At 44.5% G+C, this 23,764-nt stretch overlaps 2 protein-coding genes across 10 annotated transcripts in view; both read left to right on the plus strand.

Moving 5' to 3' along the window:
• The window catches only part of LOC147015234 (SH3 and PX domain-containing protein 2B-like), a 155,083-nt gene extending 148,421 nt beyond the window's left edge, over nt 1-6,662 (plus strand). For all 7 annotated transcript variants that reach the window (XM_085849799.1, XM_085849800.1, XM_085849804.1 and 4 more), the window contains one exon: nt 395-6,662. In XM_085849799.1, coding sequence (XP_085705925.1) covers nt 395-2,035 — 1,641 coding nt within the window. In that variant the 3' untranslated portion in view covers nt 2,036-6,662. The remainder of the gene's footprint in view (nt 1-394) is intronic.
• A 10,133-nt stretch (nt 6,663-16,795) lies between these two features.
• Nucleotides 16,796-23,764, plus strand: part of LOC147015235 (protein FRA10AC1 homolog) — a 52,270-nt gene continuing 45,301 nt past the window's right edge. The window contains exons 1-2 of one of the 3 annotated variants that reach the window (XM_085849807.1): nt 16,814-16,828; nt 18,233-18,396. In XM_085849807.1, the coding sequence (XP_085705933.1) occupies nt 18,364-18,396 (33 nt within the window). In that variant the 5' untranslated portion in view covers nt 16,814-16,828; nt 18,233-18,363. Of the gene's footprint in view, nt 16,829-16,895; nt 16,913-18,232; nt 18,397-23,764 lie in introns of those variants that run through there. The other 2 variants (XM_085849806.1, XM_085849808.1) reach the window with 2 other exon arrangements.

The raw sequence follows: 23,764 nt of genomic DNA on the forward strand, positions 1-23,764 counted from the left end.
ACAGTTCGACATCACCACTACTTAGGTGTCGGTGTCTTTTCTGTTAATCCCATTCTCTTTGTGTCTTTGTGTCTGAATGAGAAGGCTGCATCAGCCCTGCTGACACTAAAATGTTTTTACTGCTATTACAAAATTCTGAACGGATGGATGAAGATTTTATGCAGGAGGGAGAGAGAGGAAGTTGGAAAGGAAAGAGCTTTTATCGCAATATTTGTCAACGTACAAAGGAAATGGTGTTGCTATCCTGATGTTGTAAGGATCATGAAAGCGGAACCGTTTAGAAAGTCTGATAGCTACTGTGCACACATTAATTTTGATTGTCAAGTGGTGTGTATTTATTAATCAATCACGCTAAGTTACTGATATGGAAGCTTTACCATTTGCTTTGCTGCAGGTTATTGAGAAGAACCTGAATGGCTGGTGGTACGTACAAATTGGTGACCAAGAAGGTTGGGCTCCAAAATCCTACATTGACAAGCGAAAGAAGACCGGAATCGTGAGGAAACCCAGCAATGTCAATCGCCCACGTGTACCACCACCTGCACCTCCTGGAGATGGTCGGCTTGTCCGGGACTCGAGTCTGGAGACCGAAGAAACTGATTTGCCAGATCGGAGTAGGCGAGGCCGTAGTGGACCTAATGGAGACACGGAGTGTCAAAATCGTGCTTTGAGTCCTGTTCGACCAGCTCCACCTGTGAAAGCCGCAAAAAAACTTAGCCCCAGCATTATCACAACTGATTTTGCTGCAGGGATGGAAAGCAATCAGGTTAAAGAAAAGTCTGATTGGAAACCGGGCTCTGTCACGGGGGCAGGAAACAAGATTGATGCTACGGACAAAGATTCCTTGCATATCGCCTCTCGTCTGCCACCAATAAACCGTTCAGGTTACAAGAATGATGAGGAACCAGAAAGTGCATTTGCATCGAAGGTTATTGGGAATCTCATCAATGCTTTTGTGGAGTCAAAGTCTCAAGAATCGACAGAGGAAGAGAAAAAGGATCCGTCTAACGTCTTACCTTTCAATTCTTCACGAAGCAAACCAGTTCTAAAGCCTCGCCCTGTGCGACCTCTGTCACATGTCGCAGCAAAGCAAGGTGATGGGATTGACATTAGTAATCTTCGTAACCAGCTTCGGCCTACGAGCCATCGTAAATTGCTTACAGATGATATTGGACACAAACAGAGGCAGCAAGACCAAGAGTCAAACGTGCCATCTCCACCACCACGGACACAATCCGTGTTGATGAGAAATGGTATGGGTGATCGAAACATTTTGAATGACAAGAACAATGACATCGCTGATGGATCAAGGCCTTTGTGTGGTATAATGCCTGATGGTCCTGGAGAGACAGAATCTCTTGAAGCAAATTTGAAGCCAAAGCTGCGTACATCCAGATCAAGGGAAAAGTTCGAATTTGGTACCGAGGTTCCAGAGAGCCACAATAACAAACACGAGGAGGTGAAATCGTTTTTACGGCCGACAAGACCACCACCCCCAAAGCATTCTTCTACCGCTGCCAAAGCAGTGCTGTCGTATGAGCCAGCCCAGTGCCAAAAGAGCAGTGCAGCCATAAAGGAAACTGAGGTGCATAAGTCAATTCAGGATTCAGCCAATCATTTGAGTGTGCAGGCTGAGCTAAAAGCAAAGGTGTTGAGACCACGTTCTGCTGTGCTGCTGCCTCTTGCTGAGAAGACTTCCATCCATTTGGAACAGGCGAGTCGGAAAAAGTGTTCTCGGCCTGCATCTCAAGGTGGACTGGGAGAGGCAGAGAGCAAGGGAAACAGAGTGATGCAAAGAGGCATAGGAGATAGTAATGGAACAGTGTTAGCCTGCAATTTGCTCCATAAACAGGACAAAACAGATATCTTTATTGCCGTGGGGACTTATGAAGGAGACGACGAGACAATGAGCTTCCAGGAAGGAGCGATGATGCACGTGCTCGAGCGGGATGCAAATGGCTGGTGGTTTTGCCGTCTTTTGAATGGGCAAGCCCAAGAGGGTTGGGTTCCCTCCAACTTTCTGCAGAAGAAGTAAAATAATGTGGCGTGGTCCATGTCTCCCCACCCCCACCATCACCCCAAAATCGTTTCCTCTCGTGTCGAATCAATATTTCAGTATTTTCCTGTTTTCTTTCTTAACATTTCTCTTGAAGTGATGCCATTTGTAAATATCGCTACAAGCTACCATCTGTGGCAACGCCTGTGTTAAAGTTGTCTTCACGTGATGCAAATAATATCGAGTTGCTATGTCGCCATTCATCGGCAACTTGATTGAGCAACATTTTGCGACGACATGGTGATTTGTGATACTCGCCTCAACATTTCCCTCTGTTTGCATATAATTATGTGAAGTCATATTGTTAAAGTGGTATTGACTAAATTGGGAATCCCCTGTTCAGTTGAAAGAAATTCCCATACATCTGTGTGATTTGCATAACCATAAAGGTCATCAAATGCAGTATATGTTACATCGCATGGTTTCGGAACATCGTGTCCCAGGTCGTGTTGATGGAGTACAAAGAAGGAATCAATCGGCTTGCAGAATGGGTGTTTCATCAGGATGATTTTAACTGTTTTAGCCGTCCCCATATGAGAAGAGGAATGGAACATCAACCACGACCATTAAGCTGGAAGATCATCAAAAATCATTTCAAAAGGAAGGAGGATCTGCATCGGATTGGTAGAAGGAACACATTTGTCTTGTTCACCAAATCAAACCTCTATGATGTGAGAAGCGAAAGTTTTGGGTCTCACTGGTGTGTCAAGGAAGCACCAGTACAGTTCTCACTTTTTCATCAATGTCATCAATGCATACCGGCACATTTTGAGACTGTGAAATGTGAACACAGGTTTTATGGGCTGATGAGTCCAGCGACGCATCGTTCAAATATGATGGCAGAGTGTGGGATGTGTTGGAGCTCCAGCTACAGGTTCAACAGCCACGACCACAAAATCTGAAACAATTGTCGGATGCACTGTGCAAGTGAAATCCCACCTCGTACCAATCAACAACTGGTCGCAGTTGCTACGGTGATGGTCCCTGCTGTGAGACGACCATGGGGAGGCTTTACAATGTATTAAATGGTCACAAAACCTGGCTTATTACAATACCTGGCTCGATAAAATGGTGTCCCATGACTTTTGTTGGTATAGTGTAGTTATGACAACCCAAGTTCTCTTTCTTTGCAAGCGTTTTAAATTGAACAGCTCAGTTTTGCAAAGATGATCAATTTCTCAACGAATTTTATCTTGTTCATCGTTAATTAAAGGTATGCTTAATACCTTGTTTTCACCATTGTGACTTAAAAAAAAAAATGAAGCAAACAGCCAAACAGCTTTGACGTCTCAAACCGAGCAGATGTCCCTCTTCTGACATGGCAATGAAAAAATTAACCAAACGATGCGCATGACAAACTTAACCAGATGCCATGTTTTGTGAAACAGAGCTTGCATCATGCCCCTAGCCCTCATTTGCATCCTGCCCATGTCCGTAGCCCCTAGCCGTGGTGGCTGGTGTCCCTCAAGGCAGTGTCTTGTGACCTACTCGTGTCCAGTTCTTAGTTTGTATTGTAAAACCTGTCAACCTTCTTGTAAAGCTGTCTATAATACTTTGTAGTTGACCATTCTGTGCCAGAACGGCCTTCATATCAATGATAGGCTGCAGTCGCATCCTTGTCTGTCAATCTGATTGGAGAGAAATAAGAAACTGATCAATCACTTGGAATCTGTTCACCGGTCGAGCCCAACAAGGTCACACTCGCTCAGCCAACAATCCATACTTCGTTGCTCTTCCCAAATCTAGACGAACGACTCACCTCTACCAATTTGTCTTCCTTCTTCTCCCGACGGTGGAATTGCCTCAGTTAGTCTGCCCAATCATGTTCTTCCCTCCACCGTTTCAAGACAATGAGCCATCACCATCTCTTGATATCACCTGTTCCTATTTCTGATCTTACTCTCATTGACTTTCCCTTACAGCTCACCTGTCTCCTCACCTGTCATTCCCTTGTGTCCGTATTAATTACGTTGCCTGTTTGTTGGTTTCTTGCCCAATTGTTCCCTCCTTCTCTGCCTTATACTCAATTGCCGTCGACCTCCCATCCCTCTCGTCTCAGCTCTTTTGTGAGTCTCAATCCCTGTATACAAAATAATAATTATACAGTTAGACTTCATTGTAGCAGTTGTGTTTTTATTTCTATTCTCGCTATTCTCTTCTGGCCTAGTTCCTCTTGCTGTTCTATTTTGCAAGATAAGCTGTCTAAATAGCGATGAAATGCCTTAAATATGGTTATCAGCAATATGTACGATGTCACACTTGAATCTTTATGACCATACAATCACATGCTGTACAACCAGAGCAAATGTAGCAGTTTAGTTGTTGATATTAATTTTTGTAAATGCTCAGGCTGGTTCCTGAATTGTTTTCATTTTATTATTTTTGTTGTTGTTCTTGTCATTTTTGTTGTACATGCCATTCAGCAAATATGGCAGGGAAAAGGTTTGTTTAAATGGCTGTTAAAATTTGTGTGCACATTTGCATAAATTTGTCTGTCATGGTGCTTGCATGATTGCAGAGTCACTTGTTTTACTGGATATTTTCAGGTCAACCAAGCTTTGCTTGTGCACATCTCCAGACACTAACTCAGCGGGTTCATTTCTGTTTTGGATACCGGCAGTCCATCTTTCTCTTAGAATCTTCCTTCTGACTCCTAACCATTATTTCAGGATGAGTATAGATCACCACAGCAAGTAGGTAATTGAATTTTATCGCACAGCAGTGCGTATGAAAAGAACACTTTTTTTTTCCCCCAGTGATACTTTGGGACCATCTATTTATTATGTACGCATGAAATGGTGGGCTGAGATTTGGGCGGGTGGGAATATAATGTGAACATGCAAATTGTAGTAATTGATAAAGATTATCATTTTGTTTGTGGTGTTCCCCTCCCCCTCAAAAAATCAGCATATATATATATATATATATATATATATATATATATATATATATATATATATATATATATATATATATATATATATATATATATATATATATATATATATATAATTGGCCCCGCCACACCCCTTGAGCCCAAGTCGTTGCATAAAGCTACCCAAGAATACTTACACAAGGTAAGTGCTAGCACCGTTTTGAACCCTTCCCAGAATTCCTCAACAACTATAAAGATGTTCACACATAGTACACACATGAGAATCCCACTGCTACTCACCCCTCAGCTACCAGACCGGTTTCATCACTTATTGGTGAATCACCTGGGTGTAGTCGATTTGGTGAGAGCTGATTAGCTATTCCCTCCATTCACAGGTGAGAGATGTGAGTGGGTCTTTCTATATATATATATATATATATATATATATATATATATATATATATATATATATATATATATATATATATATATATATATATATATATATATCGAACCCCCGAACTTGAGGCAGCGGGGCATCAATTGAGTCCCATCACAGCGATTGCTGCACAACCTTCCAGCAACAAGTGTTGCCTGCGTCGAAGTACACTGTCTCTGCCCTGCTGATCACCAGTCAAGAGGTTTACCGTCAGGAATATTAAATCCAACCAAAGAAGCACACTGACCCTATGACATTACGCTGATGTCATGTACATAAATTATACTAACGCATCACCTCCAAAGCTAGGAGCCATCCTTATGGCACTCAAGCCGTTACAGACTGACAAACCTCGTGACGTGATCAGGAGGGCAGAGACAATGTGATTGCATGGCAGGTGCCACTTGTTGCTGGCAGGTCGTGCAGCAAGCACTGTGATGGGAATTTATCTGTGCCCTGCTGCCTCGTCAAGTTAGGGGGTTTGGATATCTATATACATATATACAGTATATACACGGTATGTTATATGTTCAATGCGGTATTTGAGAGAAGCTATCATGCTTCGTTGAAGGCTTGCCCGATGAAATTACTTAATTTATTTAATTACTCCAACTGTACGAATTCAATTCTTGCAATGAGCTTAAATCAAACAACTTGACACCCCTTTAAAATTAAGATTCACATTTAGTGCATAATTTGCAATTAATGTGCTCTTCTCTGTCTGCCATTTACCAAAATGTACCTCTGTACTTTATTGGGTATTTTAACTGTCAATTATCGATTATCTGCATGAGAATGAATATTTGGGACATCCTGTGTCCAAAATAAAATTTAAAATGTCGACGTTGAAAAAAGTGCATGTTTTACACCTTTACTTTTGAACGTTCACTTTGGAGAGAAAAAATAATTTGGAGCATTTTATGCATCGTGTTTGAATGTCATTGGTGGCGAAGGGTTTGGAGGTTAATGATAAATTTGTCTTTTTGACACTTGGCATGTTTAATATGTTTATTGCTATTTAGTGCAGTTCTAACATTTAGGAAATCTGCATGTAAGGTTGTCAAATTGTGAGGGTTGTCCAGGGGGCATCAGATTCGTCCACACAGAGGGTTTTGTCCATCAGATTAGTCCATCAGTCCATCAGATTAGTCCACACATAAACACGATAAGGGGTTTATGAGGAGGAAATTGGGTGGTCTGGTGAAAACCCTCTCCACATTTGCGTCCTTAATAAATATATGGCCCCTTATGATGACTTGCCTTTGAAAGTGTCAGTGTTTGAGATAACAAACCATTCCTTCCTGAATGCATCAATTGATTGATCCACTGTGCTCTTCAAACTGATTACCAAGATGAATGCATGCACATTGAAAAAGGCAAAGCAGGTTCTTTTCTTTATTTTGCTTCCAAATCTGAATGACAGATTGTACTGTTCCTCTTATGTGAAAGATCAATAGGTAACGTATTTCATATCATGTAAAATGATTATTGCATTGAACATCAATGCATGTAGGAAATATACTAATCACTCAAGTTTATTTTTTTTTTTTAAATTGTCTCGTTTTTTGAACTCATGTCTTCAATAAATATTTCATTTTGTGTGTGACAACTTTTTCTGCTCTTAAAATTATTATAATTTAAAGAAAAACCTTTGGCAGAAGTGGCTTTGGTCAAACCAAATATTGTCAAAACTCCAATATTTTCTCATTACCCTGTGTTTGCAAAGCGAACTAGAAGGGCACTCGGTAGAGCGCATACCTCTGCCACACAAGGCCTGATCCATGGGAACATATCGGGCCCAATACATTTTTGAAATATCATGCTATGTATAGTTTTTAGCCCTACCTCTCAATGGTGAAGAATCACTTTAATAATTAAATAATTCTCGAATCTTCACCAAAGTCGAATCAATTCTTCCTTTTTGCACACCCAACCTGTGCACCAAGTTTCATCCGAATCCGTCCACGACTTTTTGAGATATCGTGCTATATATCAGTTTAGCCCTATCTCGCAATGGTGAAGAATCACTTAAATTAATTATCAGATCCGGATTCGCATCTTCACCAAAATTGAATCCATTCTTCCTTGTCAGTTGCCACACACACACCATGTCCACCAAATTTCATCCGAATCCGTCCACAACTTTTTAAAGATATCTTGCACACAAACAAACAAACAAACAGACAGACAGGGGTAAAGACATAACCTCCTTCCACCTTCGGTGGTGTAGGTAAAAATGGGGTTAAACATTTGGTTCACTTTGTCTGTCTGTCTGTCTGTGTGTGTGTGTGTGTGTGTCAACAAACGTCAGTTCATAATCGAGGAACAACTTTATTCCAATTGAATGTTATGTTATATTTTGAACATGAAAACAAACCTAGAGCTTTGCAATACTTTGGCTCTGAATTTGTCCCAATTGCACATGTGCAGATAGGAGTAACATATATATATATATATATATATATATATATTTTTTTTTTTAAGTTTGTCTGCCTGTCTGGCAGTAACTCAAAATTGAAAATCATTCCGGACAGGAAACTTTCTGGTTTTAATGACGTTGTAAAAGACGCAAACAACAGGCACGAAGAACCAATGTAATGTGATAAATAAGGTGGTGCAAAAGATGCTGCATCAACGGCGGAAAATTCCAGAATGTTTTTTTTCCTCCACCCTTGAAAATCTTTGTTTTATTTCAATTGAATTATATACTTGAACACTGTTGAACACAATTTTTTGTCACTTTCAAACCCCTCCATTTTGCAGTACTTGGCCAAAATGTTACCGCATTTTACGTCATCATGACCAATCAAATTTTCCGCTCATAGACCCCGCCCATGAACTTGTTTCTCAGGACATCGTGGGATAATGTGCTCGATGAACTCTCAAGTTTTTAACTTTGTCCATTCCCAAAGGGATAGGAAAAACTATTGGGACAATCGACTTGCAGATATACTTTAATATAGATCATTCAATCAACTTCAGAGCAAACGTAATCTACACACCCTGGTGACATTCTGTAGTTGAGAGGTTTTTTTTCAATAGATCGTTTTCTGTGTCGTCAATACATCCAGGCTATTCGTTGGTGGACTGCCATTTTGGAGGATGTGAAACGAACAAAAGGACTTCCAAAAATGATCATTGGTGTATTGATGTTAAATGCACGGTGATGACTTCTAAAACCGTTTCAAACTATTTTGCGCTTGACAAATTAAGTCTTACCTCCATAATGGTGGACAACCGACATAACAAATGTGGAATGACGTCACGATGAAACTTTAAATCCTCATCATTTCATGTGCAGCACATGGTTACTGGTTTGCGGTATTGCTGGCAGTGTGACTGTGCCACTAATGCTGTGTCCTGTTTTGGTGAGAGGAGGAATTTGAATTTTTTTCAGGGTGCTGGCGATAACAACTCCCCTACTTTTTAGGTCATCTCGTTAGAGATGACCTAATAAAACCAGTCTCGATGTCCGTCCGTCCGTACGTACATCCCCATTTTTTTCTTCCGATTTTCTTGATATTTGGTATGTGGGTAAATGTCGATGAGGGATGCACGACGGTTTGACCTTTGACCTGATTGAAGGTCAAGGTCAACGTCAAGGTCACTCCAAAGTTGCGAAATCGTCCATTTTCAAAATCGATCTCCTCCGCCGTTTATGATCCGATCTTCGAAATTTCTTCGGATTCTGATAATATGGAACAATATCTAAATTTGGTTGGGCCGGTTTTTTAAAATTCGTCCTGGTTATCGAGTCACGTGTCTTCAAATTTGGAAAAATCGTCGATGTGATACGGTCAAAAAAATTTCGCCTGATCTTGATGAAACTTGGTATGTAGGTAAGGGTCGATGAGTGATGCACGACGGTATGATTTTAGACCTGATTGAAGGTCAATGTCAATGTCACCGATGTTGTAAACTTGTGGAATCATCCATTGTCAAAATATAATGGGCCATTTATGACTCAGAAATGCAGTTTGATTTCTGAGGCCCGGTTTCTATCCTTTTGAAGACACATTGATCATAAATGTTCCAAATCAACCATTTTCAAAATCGATCTCTGGATAACTCAGAAATGTAGTTTGATTTCTGAGGTTTTACTCCCGGGCTTTCGTCTGTACGTTGAACCAAAAGACAAGACGACATCGAAGCCATTCTAAACCGATCAGAGATCCACATCTACAGAGCTTCAGAGATGACCGTCACCCCCAACCGGGGGTAATTTTCTTGAAAGGACACCATGGGATCTTTACGTCCTCCAAGTAATGCGAGCATATGGGACGTCCAGTTTAACGTCCATCCCAGAGGCGGTTCACATTGATGTGCTTCACCTTGCATGTGAAATACCAAGATGACAGTTTCGAGCTTGGCTGAGATTTGACCCCAGACTCGACGGCTCATAGGTTGAGTGTACATACCTCTTGGCTACCGTGAAGCATTTTGCCTTAAAAAAAAATACAGTACATGCTCTCAGCTTGCGGAAGAGCTATGGCACACAACAAAAGCAGGACACAACACAACAAAGGAACAGCAGGAGAAAAGGGAAACACCAACAGTAGGGTGGAGGGAGAAAGCAGATGGAGATGGACAAACAAGGGATGCAGGTTAACGATGAGGGGTAAAGTTGAACACAAAGGGTGGACAATATGGATACATAAGCAAAATTTTGGAAGGAGTTTGGAGTGGTTTAAGAGGTGTAGTAAAGATCATGATTTTGGATTGGGGATGACTTGAGATGGTGGTGAACTGTCTTGAAGATCTGAAGGGATGAATGAGATTGAAGAAAGTGTGGAAGGTGGTTCCACAGGTGGGGAGAAAAAAAGGGATAAATGAGTGGAGGTGGGCAGTGTTTCTGAATTTAGGCAGTTTCACTACGAGGGGGTTGCTGGTGGACCGTGTGTGTCCTGCAGATACCTGGGGGAGACAAAACACAGAAAGGGCAGAGGGTGCAAGTCCAGAAATGAGCCGGAAGAAGATAGAGATACCACCGACCTGTCGGCGATGGTGAAGTGATCAGTCCAAAGACAGCTTCATCACAAGAGATTCCAATGATATTGAAGTCCTTTGTTTCCACTGCGTCAAGCTGAGTAAGATGTGAGGCAGTTAGCAGTACTCAGTACTCCACTCAGTACTCAGCAGACAGCAGTACTCCATCCAACTGTGGATGAAAGCCTTTTCGGTGGACAGGAGCTCAGGTATGCCAAGGAAGGAATATGCACGATGGGGGATGCCCAGTTGGCATCTGGTTGTGGAAGCCAATTTTGAAATGTGGCTTGTCCAAGAGAGATCATGGCTGAGAGTGAGACCCAAGAGTTTCAGTGACTGAACCTCTTTGAGAGAGTTGTTGAGAAAGTAGATGGGTTTGCAGTATGGTTGTGAGAGAGAGAGAGAGAGAGAGAGAGAGAGAGAGAGAGAGAGAGAGAGAGAGAGAGAGAGAGAGAGAGAGAGAGAGAGAGAGAGAGAGAGAGAGAGAGAGAGAGAGAGAGAGAGAGAGAGAGAGAGAGAGAGAGAGAGAGAGAGAGATAGATAGATAGATAGATAGATAGATAGATAGATAGATAGATAGATAGATAGATATATATATTTTTTTTGTCAGGATTGAAAGACATACTGTATTCCAAGTGTTTGAGCAGTTTGTGATTTTGTAAAGGTCTGAGGAGGGTTTTCTGGTGAGGAGGGTGTTTGGATATGGACATCCAGCAGGATTAAAAACAAAACCTGTCAAAGGGCGGAGGAGCTCCTTGTGAGCCAACGGCCATCCATATCTAGTGCCCAACTGTGTCTGCGGACGTCCTCCTGCAGTTGGGTTACTTCTTATTAGGAGGTTGGTGGCAGGATTTGCACTCCAGCCACCGTAAAACGCTTCATTCCGCAAAACGCAAAAACGCAAAAAAATCTGAAAACCCACTCCATGGGAGTACCTCCTGTGCAGCTTCCCTTCGCAGGGCAGCTCACCGGATGATGGGATTGGGGCAAAGCCTTCGGGACCCCCAATCTTTGATAGGAGGGAAACCACGGGGTAACATCCCTGGGTCAGATTGCGGGAGAGTGTGTCGGAGTGGTGCTGAGGTGTCGTCCACCAGGCGGCGGTCTCCTTGGGTTAACCTGAGGCGGTCCCTTCGGGTGGGTGCCTGGAATGTCCTATCCCTAAGAGAGGATGATCACCTGTCTCTGTTATCATCTGAGCTCAAGCGTTTGGACATCGGGATTGCAGCTCTCTCTGAGGTTCGGAGACCGGATTGCGGCGAGATAATGGTGGGTGGTTACACCTACTATTGGTCTGGTCGCTCTGATGTACCATACCCAAGGAGTTGCTGTAGCTGTGTCCAATAAGCTGACCCCAATGATAATTGAGGTAACACCGGTCAACGAGCGTATTATGAGATTAAGGATTCGTCACTCCTTAGGTGTCATTTCCCTGGTCTCTATTTATGCTCCGACTGAGGCGAGTGATCTTACCGTGAAGGATGCATTCTACGCCACACTCGAGTCTGTGGTTGATCAGTGCCCCAGACGAGATACACTTCTAGTCTTGGGGGATTTCAATGCATCGACTGGAACTGATAGGGATGGTTATGAGGTGTGTGTTGGTCCCCATGGGTCAGGAACTATGAACCAGAATAGCACTAAGTTCCTTGACTTTGCAAGAAGCCATGGACTTAGGGTGGCTGGTTCATGGTTTCAGCGCCCGCAAGCTCATCGCTGGACTTGGTATTCCAACGCTGGCGGTGTGGCAAAGGAGATTGACCATGTCCTCATTGACGGTCGTTGGAGGATGATCCAGAACTGCAGGGTCTACCGGAGTGCTCAGTTCCTCAATACTGACCACAGGCTTGTTGTAGCAACTCTAAAGCTGCACCTTAAATCCTGGAGAATGGTACCATCCCAGCCTAGGCTGGATGTTGCCAAGCTCAGGGATGAGAGAGTAGCTGAGGAGTTTGCGAACAGGCTGAGTGGACACTTGGGGGTCTGGGTGCTTTGGGGGGTCCTGAAGAGTTGTGGAGCACCTTCAAGACCACCGTGCATGATGTTGCCGGTGGATGCCTTGGAGCTCACCGCAGGGCAAAGAAGAATTTTGTCTCTCAAGGGACACTGGATACCATTGACCAGAGTCGCAGGGCCAGGCTGAATGGCAGAGCTGAGCTGTTCAGGGAGCTGAGGCGTAAAACTGTACGTGCACTGAGGGTGGACAAGGAGGCCTATGTGCGAGGAATCTGTGAGGGGGTAGAGCATCACCTGTGGACAGGTGATTCTCGTCCCGCTTACAGGGGAATTCGCGCATTACGTTCATCCAAGCCCATCCCTCGGAGCACTGCAGTTCGAGCAGAGAGTGGTAGGCTCTTGACAGAGGAGTCTGAAGTGAAGGCCCGCTGGGCCGGATACTGTGGGCGGTTGTACCAGGCTGATCCCCCAGCTGTCGAGTTGGACGTCAAGGGTGTTACAATCCCTGTTGCTGACCCTCGAATCAACTGTGGTCCACCATCGCTTGTGGAAACACGGGCTGCGGTGAACCAGTTGAAACGGGGCAAAGCTCCAGGGATCTGTGGCATCCATGCTGAACTTCTCAAGGCTGGTGGAAATGCTGCACTCGCGTCGTTGCATGCAGTTTTGTGCTCTGCCTGGAACACAGGCATCATCCCAACTGACTGGAAGAGGGGCCTTGTTGTCCCTCTCTGGAAAGGGAAGGGTGATCGCCAAGACTGCAACAACTACCGAGGGGTGACGCTGCTCTCAGTGCCGGGCAAGGTCGTTGCTCGGATAATTCTTGATAGGGTTCGCCACCATCTGCTTGAGCACCAGCGTCCAGAGCAGTCAGGCTTTACACCAAAGAGGTCAACGATTGACCGTATCCTTGCACTTCGTGTCCTGACTGAACGCAGACGAGAGTTTCGGCAGGGGCTGCTTGCAGCCTATGTTGATCTCTGTAAAGCGTTCGATTCAGTGAATCGGGATGTCCTCTGGAGGATTCTTGGTCTTCGTGGGGTGCCACCGAAACTGATCGATCTGATGTCTGAACTCTACTCTGGTACTGAGAGTGCTGTGAAGTGTGGTGGTACCGCCTCTGACTTATTTCCAGTTGTTACTGGAGTTCGTCATGGATGTGTACTTGCCCCCACACTTTCAGCACTTGTATGGACTGGATTTTTTGGGAGGATGTCGGAGAGATCAAGTTGCGGTGCATCGTTTGGCAATGTCAAGATCTCGGACCTTGATTTTGCAGATGATGCAGTCATCTTTGCGGAGACTTTAGACATCCTCTTGGGGGCCCTCGAGGTGCTGAATGAGGAGTCGGAGCCGTTGGGATTACGGATTTCTTGGGTCAAAACAAAGATCCAGGCTTTCGGTGACATCTTGGATGCTGCTGTCCTGTCTGTGTCTGTTTGTGGTGAGGATGTTGAGGTCGTGGATAGATTCACTTACCTTGGCAGTGATATTCATGTCTCCGCAGGTTGTGAGCCGGAGGTCAATAGACGTCTGGGTCGGGCCTGGGGAGTCATGGATTCACTGGATCATGGGGTGTGGCGCTGCCGGTGCCTGTGCGGGAGGACGAAAGTCCGAGTCTTCAGGTCCTTGGTACTTCCAGTCTTGCTCTATGGGTGCGAGACTTGGACTTTGACCAAGGATCTGAGACGGAGACTTAATTCCTTTGGTACCAGGTCTCTTCGGAGAATCCTTGGCTATCGCTGGTCGGATTTTGTGTCCAACGAGCGGTTGCTGAGAGAGACTCGGATGAGATTTGTTACCTGCATAGTCCGTGAGCGTCAGCTGCGGCTGTATGGACATGTGGCTCGTTTTCCTGACGCTGATCCTGCTCACCAGATTCTCTCAGCGAGGGAGTCTCATGAGTGGAGGAGGCCAGTGGGCCGACCACGTGCCTCATGGTTGCAGCAGGTTGACCATCATCTCAAGGAGATGGGGATGGGCCTGGCATCTGCCTGGGGGATGGCCAGACGGAGGCCCCTGGAGTATCGGCGGAAAGTGGACGCAGCGACGCGCTGTTCTGGCACCATGTTCCCATACCTGACCTGACCTGAGGAGGGGGAAGAGGCTGCTGAGGGATCTCATGGCAGAGAGTGGAGTCATCAGCAAAGAGATAAGGAGGATTTTCCAGAGAGTCAGTGAGATCATTGATGGAGATTAGGAATAATATTGGGCCTAGAACACTGCCTTTGTGTCCTCGTCTTGACAGGGGGAGGAGAAGAAAGTGTTCCATTAAGAGCCACACGTGCTTGTCGGCAAAAAGGTTAACATAACACGTCCTTATTTTATTCGGCTCTTTGATGGACGGTAACTGCCTCTTTAGTGTACACATTATGTACAACTTACCTCTGACTTGTCCCTAATACAAGTGTACATCAAACCTACTCACGCACACAGTCTTTACTATTCTTAACACTGTTCAAAATTGAAAGTGGAACTACATTGTATAATTTAACCCTAACATGTGAAGATTTCACAGATTCTGTGTAGCGTTTGGCTACAGCAAGTTGTTTCATGATCACATTCAAAGACCATTTTATACAATGAGAAAAAGAGGTTCTTGCCCAGGGCCCACCACCATCAGGGGCTCAATGTGTGTGTGTGTGAGAGAGAGAGAGAGAGAGAGAGAGAGAGAGAGAGAGAGAGAGAGAGAGAGAGAGAGAGAGAGAGAGAGAGAGAGAGAGAGAGAGAGAGAGAGAGAGAGAGACACAGACAGACACACAGACAGACACACAAACAGACACGCAAACAGACACGCAGACAGACACACAGACAGACACACAGACAGAGACACAGAGAAAAACTTTTTTTTTCATAAAAATTTGCTGTGCATGCGTAAATGCAGCATTTCAGCCCTGGGCCCACCTTCCAGCATTTACAAAAAAAAGAAGCCCTGGGCCTGCCGTGTTGGCTGGTCCTGCAATTGGCCGTTCTGTTGAGTGGGTCAGCATCTGCAAATGCATTCCGCGCCCATTGCAAGGCCATGAGCGGCTCACATTACCCTCGGATGGCGCGGTTATCCATGAAGTGGCCAGGGGTATCCTCCAAGCCATGCCTGTAGTGCTTTTACTTGTTCGTTTCCACTTTCCTCAAGTCCTCCACCTGGCCTTGCCTGCCGGAAAAAGGTTTTACACAACGCTTCCTTATCCTATACTGGTTTATGATGAGATGGTCACTGCCTTTTCGGTGTAAACATGATGTAGAACTTACCTTTGTCGTGTCCCTAATACAGGTGTAAGTCTAACCCACTCAAGCACACAGTCTTTACTATTCTTAACACATTCTAGCTATGGATCCGCTCCCCCGTTCCACGTATCAGTACCTTACACAGTGCAGACAGGCGATTGCAGCTGTGATTGGCCCACCATGTCTCATGTGCTCTTTGGCTGGTTGAGTCACCCCGCGCATCGTTCGAGATATCCACCCTTCCCTCGCCCTCATTCTGAAATTTCCTCTGTTGGAAGCGGTTGTGCGTGCTTCATAGCACGTCTGCAGGTTTGCAGGTAAAAAAAATCCTCAGATGTGAACCGAAAAGGATATAGGTTCCCATCTGAGGATGGGAAAACAACAATTAGGAAAAGGGTTGAAATTCTGACAACAGCACAAGAAGAGACTGACACGAGGATTACATCGTACTGCCCATTTGCAAAGAAGCATGCTGACAAAATCATGCAAGTGAAAGGTCCAGACGGTGATGTCTTTGTCGTCATCCTGTACTACATCAACAGACTTAAAGGCGTTACAATTCTGCTTGATACTGGTACAGGAAACAATAAGAAGCTCATCAACATGACGGAATTTTCACGAGTCCACAAACAGGAAAACCGTGCAGCGCTACAAGCTCTCCGCGCATACTGTGGATGTGACACAATAAGTACATTTCAAGGGAAAAGGAAGGTCAAGCCCATCAAAACTGATCATATCAAGGATTGGTCCAGCTCTTGGAAGATTTGGGAATCCTTGGGACATGCCGCAGGACCTGATAACTGAGCTTGAAGAGTTCACGTGTGCAGTGTAACGCAACACAAGGTTCAGGGAAGCGGACGATTTGAGACTGCTGTTCATCTCCAGGGAGAAGTGTGAAGAGAAGGCCTTGAATGTGGTGTTGACATTTGACATTGGAACCTTTCCACCTTGCAGGTAAATGCTTGGACCAACACCTCGGAGGGGTGGAGTACCCACCTTATGGGCGATCTTGTTCCAAGCATTCAACGCGTTCTTCTGACGCATACCTTTATTTGGGCGGTGTATAGGCAACTGACAGCTCTGTATATCGTGAGGATGCACTTTATGGAAGAATTCCCACAATACAACACCAGACGTACCTGCAGATGTGCACGAACATGGATGGGCACGCACGGTGGAAACGATGGAACCCTTATTAATACACAAGGAGGAATACTCTTCCACAGCAGGACGTTGGCGTCCTTCAGGAGGTGATCAAAGCCCACAGTGACGAATGGCGATGATGTTTCAGGTGAAAATGATGAGATTTTTGATTGGGACGATGAGTGATTGGACAGGATGTTCTGGACGGAACATGAAGAAACACATGTGACAGGTTTGTGAAGGCCCGCAATGGCGGGCATTACGTTTCAAGTTAATTTATCGACTTATTCAACGTTTCTAATTTTCGTGAATATTCATGATATGCAAATGAGCTAATCTATCTATAATTCCAGCAATCTGTCTGTCTGTCTGTCTGTCTGCGACCGCTGTTTCTTGACAACCACCGGTCCGATCTCATTGAAACTTGCCAGGAATATTGCCGGGGACCCGCGGATGTGCCTTTTCAAGGTTTGATATTAATGGGACAAGTGGTTCCCAAGTTACGGCCATTTATTTACCAAGCAATGACAGGACACGGTGCTGTGACGTCACGATTGACGTCACAATTTTTTTTTTTTTTTTTGCACGTACGGCCACGCACTAGTTAACATAATGACATTAAGTGGAAAAAGGGGAAACGTATTACCTCGATTTTGGGACCAGCTTTGTTATTCTATGTTAAAAAATTTAACGACGGATGTTGTGCTGTGCTTGAATTTTCGATGGGTTGCCATGGAAACGGCTCCATTTGACATCGCGCAAATCATTTGTTTTAATCCATTCATTAATCCTCGTGAATAACTGGCCCTCGGCCTACTTCCTATAGATTCCAGAAGATTCGTCTGAGTAACTATTCTCAATGGCGAACACAAATGATAATCTCTGGCTTAAATATGAAAACAAATATAGATTTTATGCAGCGATCAACAGAAGAATGATGGCCCGTATATTTATTACGTAAGAGCACGAGTGGAGGAAATTCGGACTGGTCCCGAAAATGGCGCACTATTACGTACGTAATAAATATATGGCTTCCACCAATAATATTCGCAGCACGTGACGTAGATGAGCGAATCGCAGCGAAGCCGGAAGTGCATTATTTATTTATTTGTTTATTTTTTGAAAAGGAAGATGTTTTGTTTTTTTTACTGAAATTTCGGAAAGACAAACAAGTTGCGGAAAATTGTTTTAATCGTCAGGGATATTTTAATATATCTTCGTGCAGGAAATCAGGAGAAAAACCACTGTTTTTATCAACACGCTCGGTTCCTTTCATCGCGAGATACCCAAGTCCTTGTTACTATTTTGACCAAGTAGAATTTATCTTGTACATTTTCAGCGAGAATAAGTTATCATAAAAGGTTAGACGATTTGCGAAGCGTTAAATTTGTTAAAAAAAAAAAACTCGGTGAAACAACAACAACAACAACAACAACAACCCGTTTTCATCCAGTGTTTCCGGTTATTGTTATTTTTTATATATTTTTTTGCAGGGTAATTCATGTCAGTGCGCTCTGGTTATGTTATGTTTTTCCTCACTCTTATTTGGTAGTGAATGCATGAAGTGGAGCTCGCCATCGGACCGAAGAAAGGGGAAAAGAACGAACGAACTTGATCGGAGCCGTGAGCCGTGAGCCGTGAGCCGTGAGCCGTGAGCCGTGAGCCGGGAGCCGGGAGCTGGCCATGGATGTCCGGGAGGGGTGCGACTTTGTGCGGGTTAGCGATGATGGTGTTTCCATTTGTTGTGGCTATCTCCTTTAAAATCAACACTTACACCTGTCCATAAGTCAATGGCACATTTGCCGTGAATCGTTTCCTTCAATGATGATTCCTCATGTAAAAAAGCTTGGGCGCACACAGTCGGCGTTTTGGACATCTTGTCATGTCATGTGTGTGTGTCAAGTCACATCAAACCTCCATGTCATGTGTGTGTGTGTGTCAAGTCACATCAAACCTCCATGTCATGTGTGTGTGTGTGTGTGTCAAGTCACATCAAACCTCCATGTCATGTGTGTGTGTGTGTGTCAAGTCACATCAAACCTCCATGTCATGTGTGTGTGTGTGTGTCAAGTCACATCAAACCTCCATGTCATGTGTGTGTGTGTGTGTCAAGTCACATCAAACCTCCATGTCATGTGTGTGTGTGTGTGTCAAGTCACATCAAACCTCCATGTCATGTGTGTGTGTGTGTGTCAAGTCACATCAAACCTCCATGTCATGTGTGTGTGTGTGTGTCAAGTCACATCAAACCTCCATGTCATGTGTGTGTGTGTGTGTCAAGTCACATCAAACCTCCATGTCATGTGTGTGTGTGTGTCAAGTCACATCAAACCTCCATGTCATGTGTGTGTGTGTGTCAAGTCACATCAAACCTCCATGTCATGTGTGTGTGTGTGTCAAGTCACATCAAACCTCCATGTCATGTGTGTGTGTGTGTCAAGTCACATCAAACCTCCATGTCATGTGTGTGTGTGTGTCAAGTCACATCAAACCTCCATGTCATGTGTGTGTGTGTGTGTCAAGTCACATCAAACCTCCATGTCATGTGTGTGTGTCAAGTCACATCAAACCTCCATGTCATGTGTGTGTGTCAAGTCACATCAAACCTCCATGTCATGTGTGTGTCAAGTCACATCAAACCTCCATGTCATGTGTGTGTCAAGTCACATCAAACCTCCATGTCATGTGTGTGTGTCAAGTCACATCAAACCTCCATGTCATGTGTGTGTGTCAAGTCACATCAAACCTCCATGTCATGTGTGTGTGTGTCAAGTCACATCAAACCTCCATGTCATGTGTGTGTGTGTGTGTAAAGTCACATCAAACCTCCATGTCATGTGTGTGTGTCAAGTCACGTGTGTGTGTGTAAAGTCACATCAAACCTCCATGTCATGTGTGTGTGTCAAGTCACGTGTGTGTGTCAAGTCACATCAAACCTCCATGTCATGTGTGTGTGTCAAGTCACGTGTGTGTGTCAAGTCACATCAAACCTCCATGTCATGTGTGTGTGTCAAGTCACGTGTGTGTGTCAAGTCACATCAAACCTCCATGTCATGTGTATGTGTGTGTCAAGTCACATCAAACCTCCATGTCATGTGTGTGTGTGTCAAGTCACGTGTGTTTGTGTGTCAAGTCACGTGTGTTTGTGTGTGTCAAGTCACATCAAACCTCCATGTCATGTGTGTGTGTCAAGTCACATCAAACCTCCATGTCATGTGTGTGTGTCAAGTCACATCAAACCTCCATGTCATGTGTGTGTGTCAAGTCACATCAAACCTCCATGTCATGTGTGTGTGTGTGTGTCAAGTCACATCAAACCTCCATGTCATGTGTGTGTGTGTCAAGTCACATCAAACCTCCATGTCATGTGTGTGTGTCGGTCACGTGTGTGTGTGTCAAGTCGTGTGTGTCAAGTCACATGTGTGTGTGTGTGTGTCAAGTCACATCAAACCTCCATGTCGTGTGTGTGTGTGTGTGTGTGTGTGTGTGTGTGTGTGTGTGTGTGTGTGTGTGTGTGTGTGTGTGTGTGTGTGTGTGTGTGTGTGAAGTCACATCAAACCCCCATGTCATGTGTGTGTCCAGCCACATCAAACCTCCATGTCATGCACCACCTGGTTTAGAAAACGAATGTTAAATGAAATATACATTCCTGTTTAAGAATGCCGCTTTGATTACCATATGGTCGTTCGGGGACATGTTCCCGTCTCAATCCCAAAACAAACTCGAAGGGCACTCGATAGGGTGCCAAACCTCCGCCCCGTAGAGCCTGATCCACCAGAGCACATCGGGCACAATGTATTCTTGAAATATTATTGTATATATCATTTTTGAACCCCATCTCTCAATGGTGAAGAATCACTTAAGAAAAATTCTCGTAATCTAATCCGGATTTGGATATTCACCAAAATCGAATCGGTTTGTCCTTGTCACACACCTTGTCACACACCTTGTCACACACCAAGTTTCATCCGAATCCGTCCACAACTTTTTGAGATATCCTGTACACAGACAGACAAACAAGCCGGTAGGCAACATGGGTGGTCGCTAGCTACATAATTGCATACTAGTCATACAGTTTTTGACGGATCGGGCTGAAAATGTTTGACAAAGAGCTTGATTATAGTGCGCATAAAAGCTTGGAAGCCAATTTTTGATTTTCGAAAAAATCATTTTTTTAGGATTATTCAAAAATTTCAAAGTCCCGTTGCTCGGCAACGGTGGCGTCCATAGCAACGGTACTCAAAAGCATACAACTAGATCCTGGTATGAACCTCCCTGTCAAGTTTCATCAAAATCAGTTAACTCCTGGCCTCCAGAGCTGTCCATTACATACAGTGGAGCAGCAGGGGCCACCAAAAGAGGGAGATACCCACACCAGCAGTACCACATTTTCTAATGTGGTTATGATTGACCACCTACTATCCCTGTACATGAAAACCAATGATGCCAGTCTGGGAAATGGTGGCATTCTGAGAAATAGGTCATTTAAGGTCGTTGACCCCTGAATTTGGCAATATTTACTAAAACGGCTATAGTTTTTTTTTATAATTTTCATGCTACAATACCTTGATTATACATCAAACTGATCGTAAGACAATATGCTATAACATGCAATAACAAAAAAGAACATGTGGCTGAAAATAGTAAGTACAGAACCAATTTTATTTCAAATTTTGCCCCAAAAATCCAAATTTTCATATACTTTTAGCATCACTCATCACATGCATAATATAAAAGTATCAAATATTAAGCATTAAACAGTTTCTCTAGAGTCTGCTGAAATTATTCATATATAATACATTGTATTATCTTAAGTGTAAATCACATTTTCATCACATTTTGTCCAAGATGCCTGAAAATGTGTCATGCCTATCTTCTCATCCAAACTCTCTCTTCCTCTTATGTGGCGACTTCAATTGTCATCACGCCAGTTGGCTAGGTGTGGGTACCTCTCTCACCTGCCATGGGACATCAGCAAAAGCTTTCTGTGACTCATTGGGACTGACTCAATCGGTCAACTTCCCGACCCGGATCTCAACCAATGGTACTCCATCTCTTCTGGATCTGATTTTGACAAATTTCCCTGACAATATCTGCTGCTCTTCCTTCGCTCCAATTGGTTCTTCTGACCACGTCCTTATTAAAGTGGACATCTCTCTGGCTGTTATCAGAGAACCACCTCACCGCCGTCGAGTCTGGCATTTCACTCAAGCCGACTGGCAGGGTCTCCGAGCAGCCATCAAACTTACAGACTGGTCTCCTATCACTACTTTCTCAAACATCAACTCATCCTGGGAATTCTTTCAAAGAAACTTGCTCTCCCTCATGCACAGATTTATCCCCTCTCGTGTTCAGTTGTCTTACCCTTCCTCCCGCCCTTGGTTTACTGAAGCTTGTGGCGAGGCAGTTGTCCTGAAACAACTTGCCTTTGCCTCATGGAAAGCAAACCCAACTGAGGGCAATCTCAGTTCTTTCCACAAAGCTCAGGAACAAGTGTGTATCTACCCTCAGGAGAGCCAGAAAACAACATCTTTCTCATCTCAAGTCTGAACTCTCAAACCTCTCTCCCTCCTCAAAATCCTGGTGGCGTTTAATCAAATCTGTTTCTGGTGTATGTTCCCCCTCCATCCCCTCCCTTACCTCAAATGGCCGCACTGCTGATTCCACACGTGATAAAGCTGAATGTCTAAACTCGGTGTTTGCAGCTAAATCTTGTGTCCCAAACCCATCACTATCTCTACCCACTTTACCCAGTCGCACCCAACTGTCCCTGGACTCTGTATCCTTTTCTCCTGACAAGGTGGAGAGCTTGCTTTCAAACCTCGAGTCAGATTCTGCAACCGGTCCAGACGGCATCAGCCCACGTGTCCTCAAAGCCTGCTCTTCTGCTCTTGCTCACCCTCTCTCTGTTCTATTCACCCTCTCATTTTCCCAAGGTCATCTGCCATCTGCTTGGAAATCTGCTAACATCACTGCCCTGCATAAAAAAGGTGCAAAAACAGATCCCTGTAACTATAGACCAATCAGCCTTCTCCCAATCATCAGCAAGGTTATGGAATCCATCATCGCTTCAGACATGAAATCCTTCCTCTTCTCCAATGGCTTGATTTCCAATCATCAATTTGGTTTCAGACCAGGTCACTCGACCCTGGATATGCTACTTCTGCTCTCCCATCAATGGATGGAGGTCCTCAATGCCAGACAGGAAATCCGAGCCGTATCCCTGGACATATCACGTGCTTTTGACACAGTCTGGCACCCTGCCCTACTCACCAAACTCTCTGCCCATGGTATTCAAGGCCATCTCCACTCATGGCTCGCAGACTTCCTCTCCTGTCGCAGTCAACGTGTGGCCCTAAATGGAGTTCTTTCATCCCCTCTTCCTGTGCAGGCTGGAGTTCCTCAAGGTAGCGTTCTGGGCCCTGTTCTTTTTCTGGTTTTCATCAATGATCTCTCGGACTCTCTGGAAAATCCTCTATTTCTCTTTGCCGATGACTCAACCCTCTGCCGTACCATCTGTCATCCCTCAGACCGGCAAGCAGCAGCTTCTTCGCTCACTGCAGATCTGGATAAAATCACAAACTGGTCCAACACGTGGAACATGTCTTTCAATCCAGACAAATCTCACACTCTCACTATGTCTCTTCGAAAGGACCGTTTACAAAACCCCCATCCACTTTCTCAACAATCCTCTGGAAGAAGTCTTTTCTTTCAAGCTTCTGGAGTCTCACTATCTGCCATGACCTTTCCTGGGAAAGTCACATTTCCAACCTTGCCTCAAAAGCCAGTCGCCGACTGGGAATCCTCCGTCGTGCAAAGTCCTTCCTCGGCCCTCTTGAGCTCCTGACCACTTACAAAGCTTTTGTCCGTAGCCTGATGGAGTACTGCTCTCCCTCTGGGCTGGTGCTCCTGCCTCCCACCTTTCTCGACTTCACGCTGTCGAAAACCAGGGCTTTTAAGATCATTGGCATCTCCCGCAATGAAGCTGAGTCTTTGGGCCTCTCACTCAATCACCGCAGGTTGGTCGGTGGTCTTTCTGTCTTCTACCGACTCCTCTCAGCCTTGCCCCCCTGCTCTCTCTGCG

Source organism: Eptatretus burgeri, chromosome 12 (assembly GCF_056783735.1).
Source record: "Eptatretus burgeri isolate ZD-2024b chromosome 12, Ebu_testis_v1, whole genome shotgun sequence".
Lineage (NCBI taxonomy): Eukaryota > Metazoa > Chordata > Myxini > Myxiniformes > Myxinidae > Eptatretus > Eptatretus burgeri.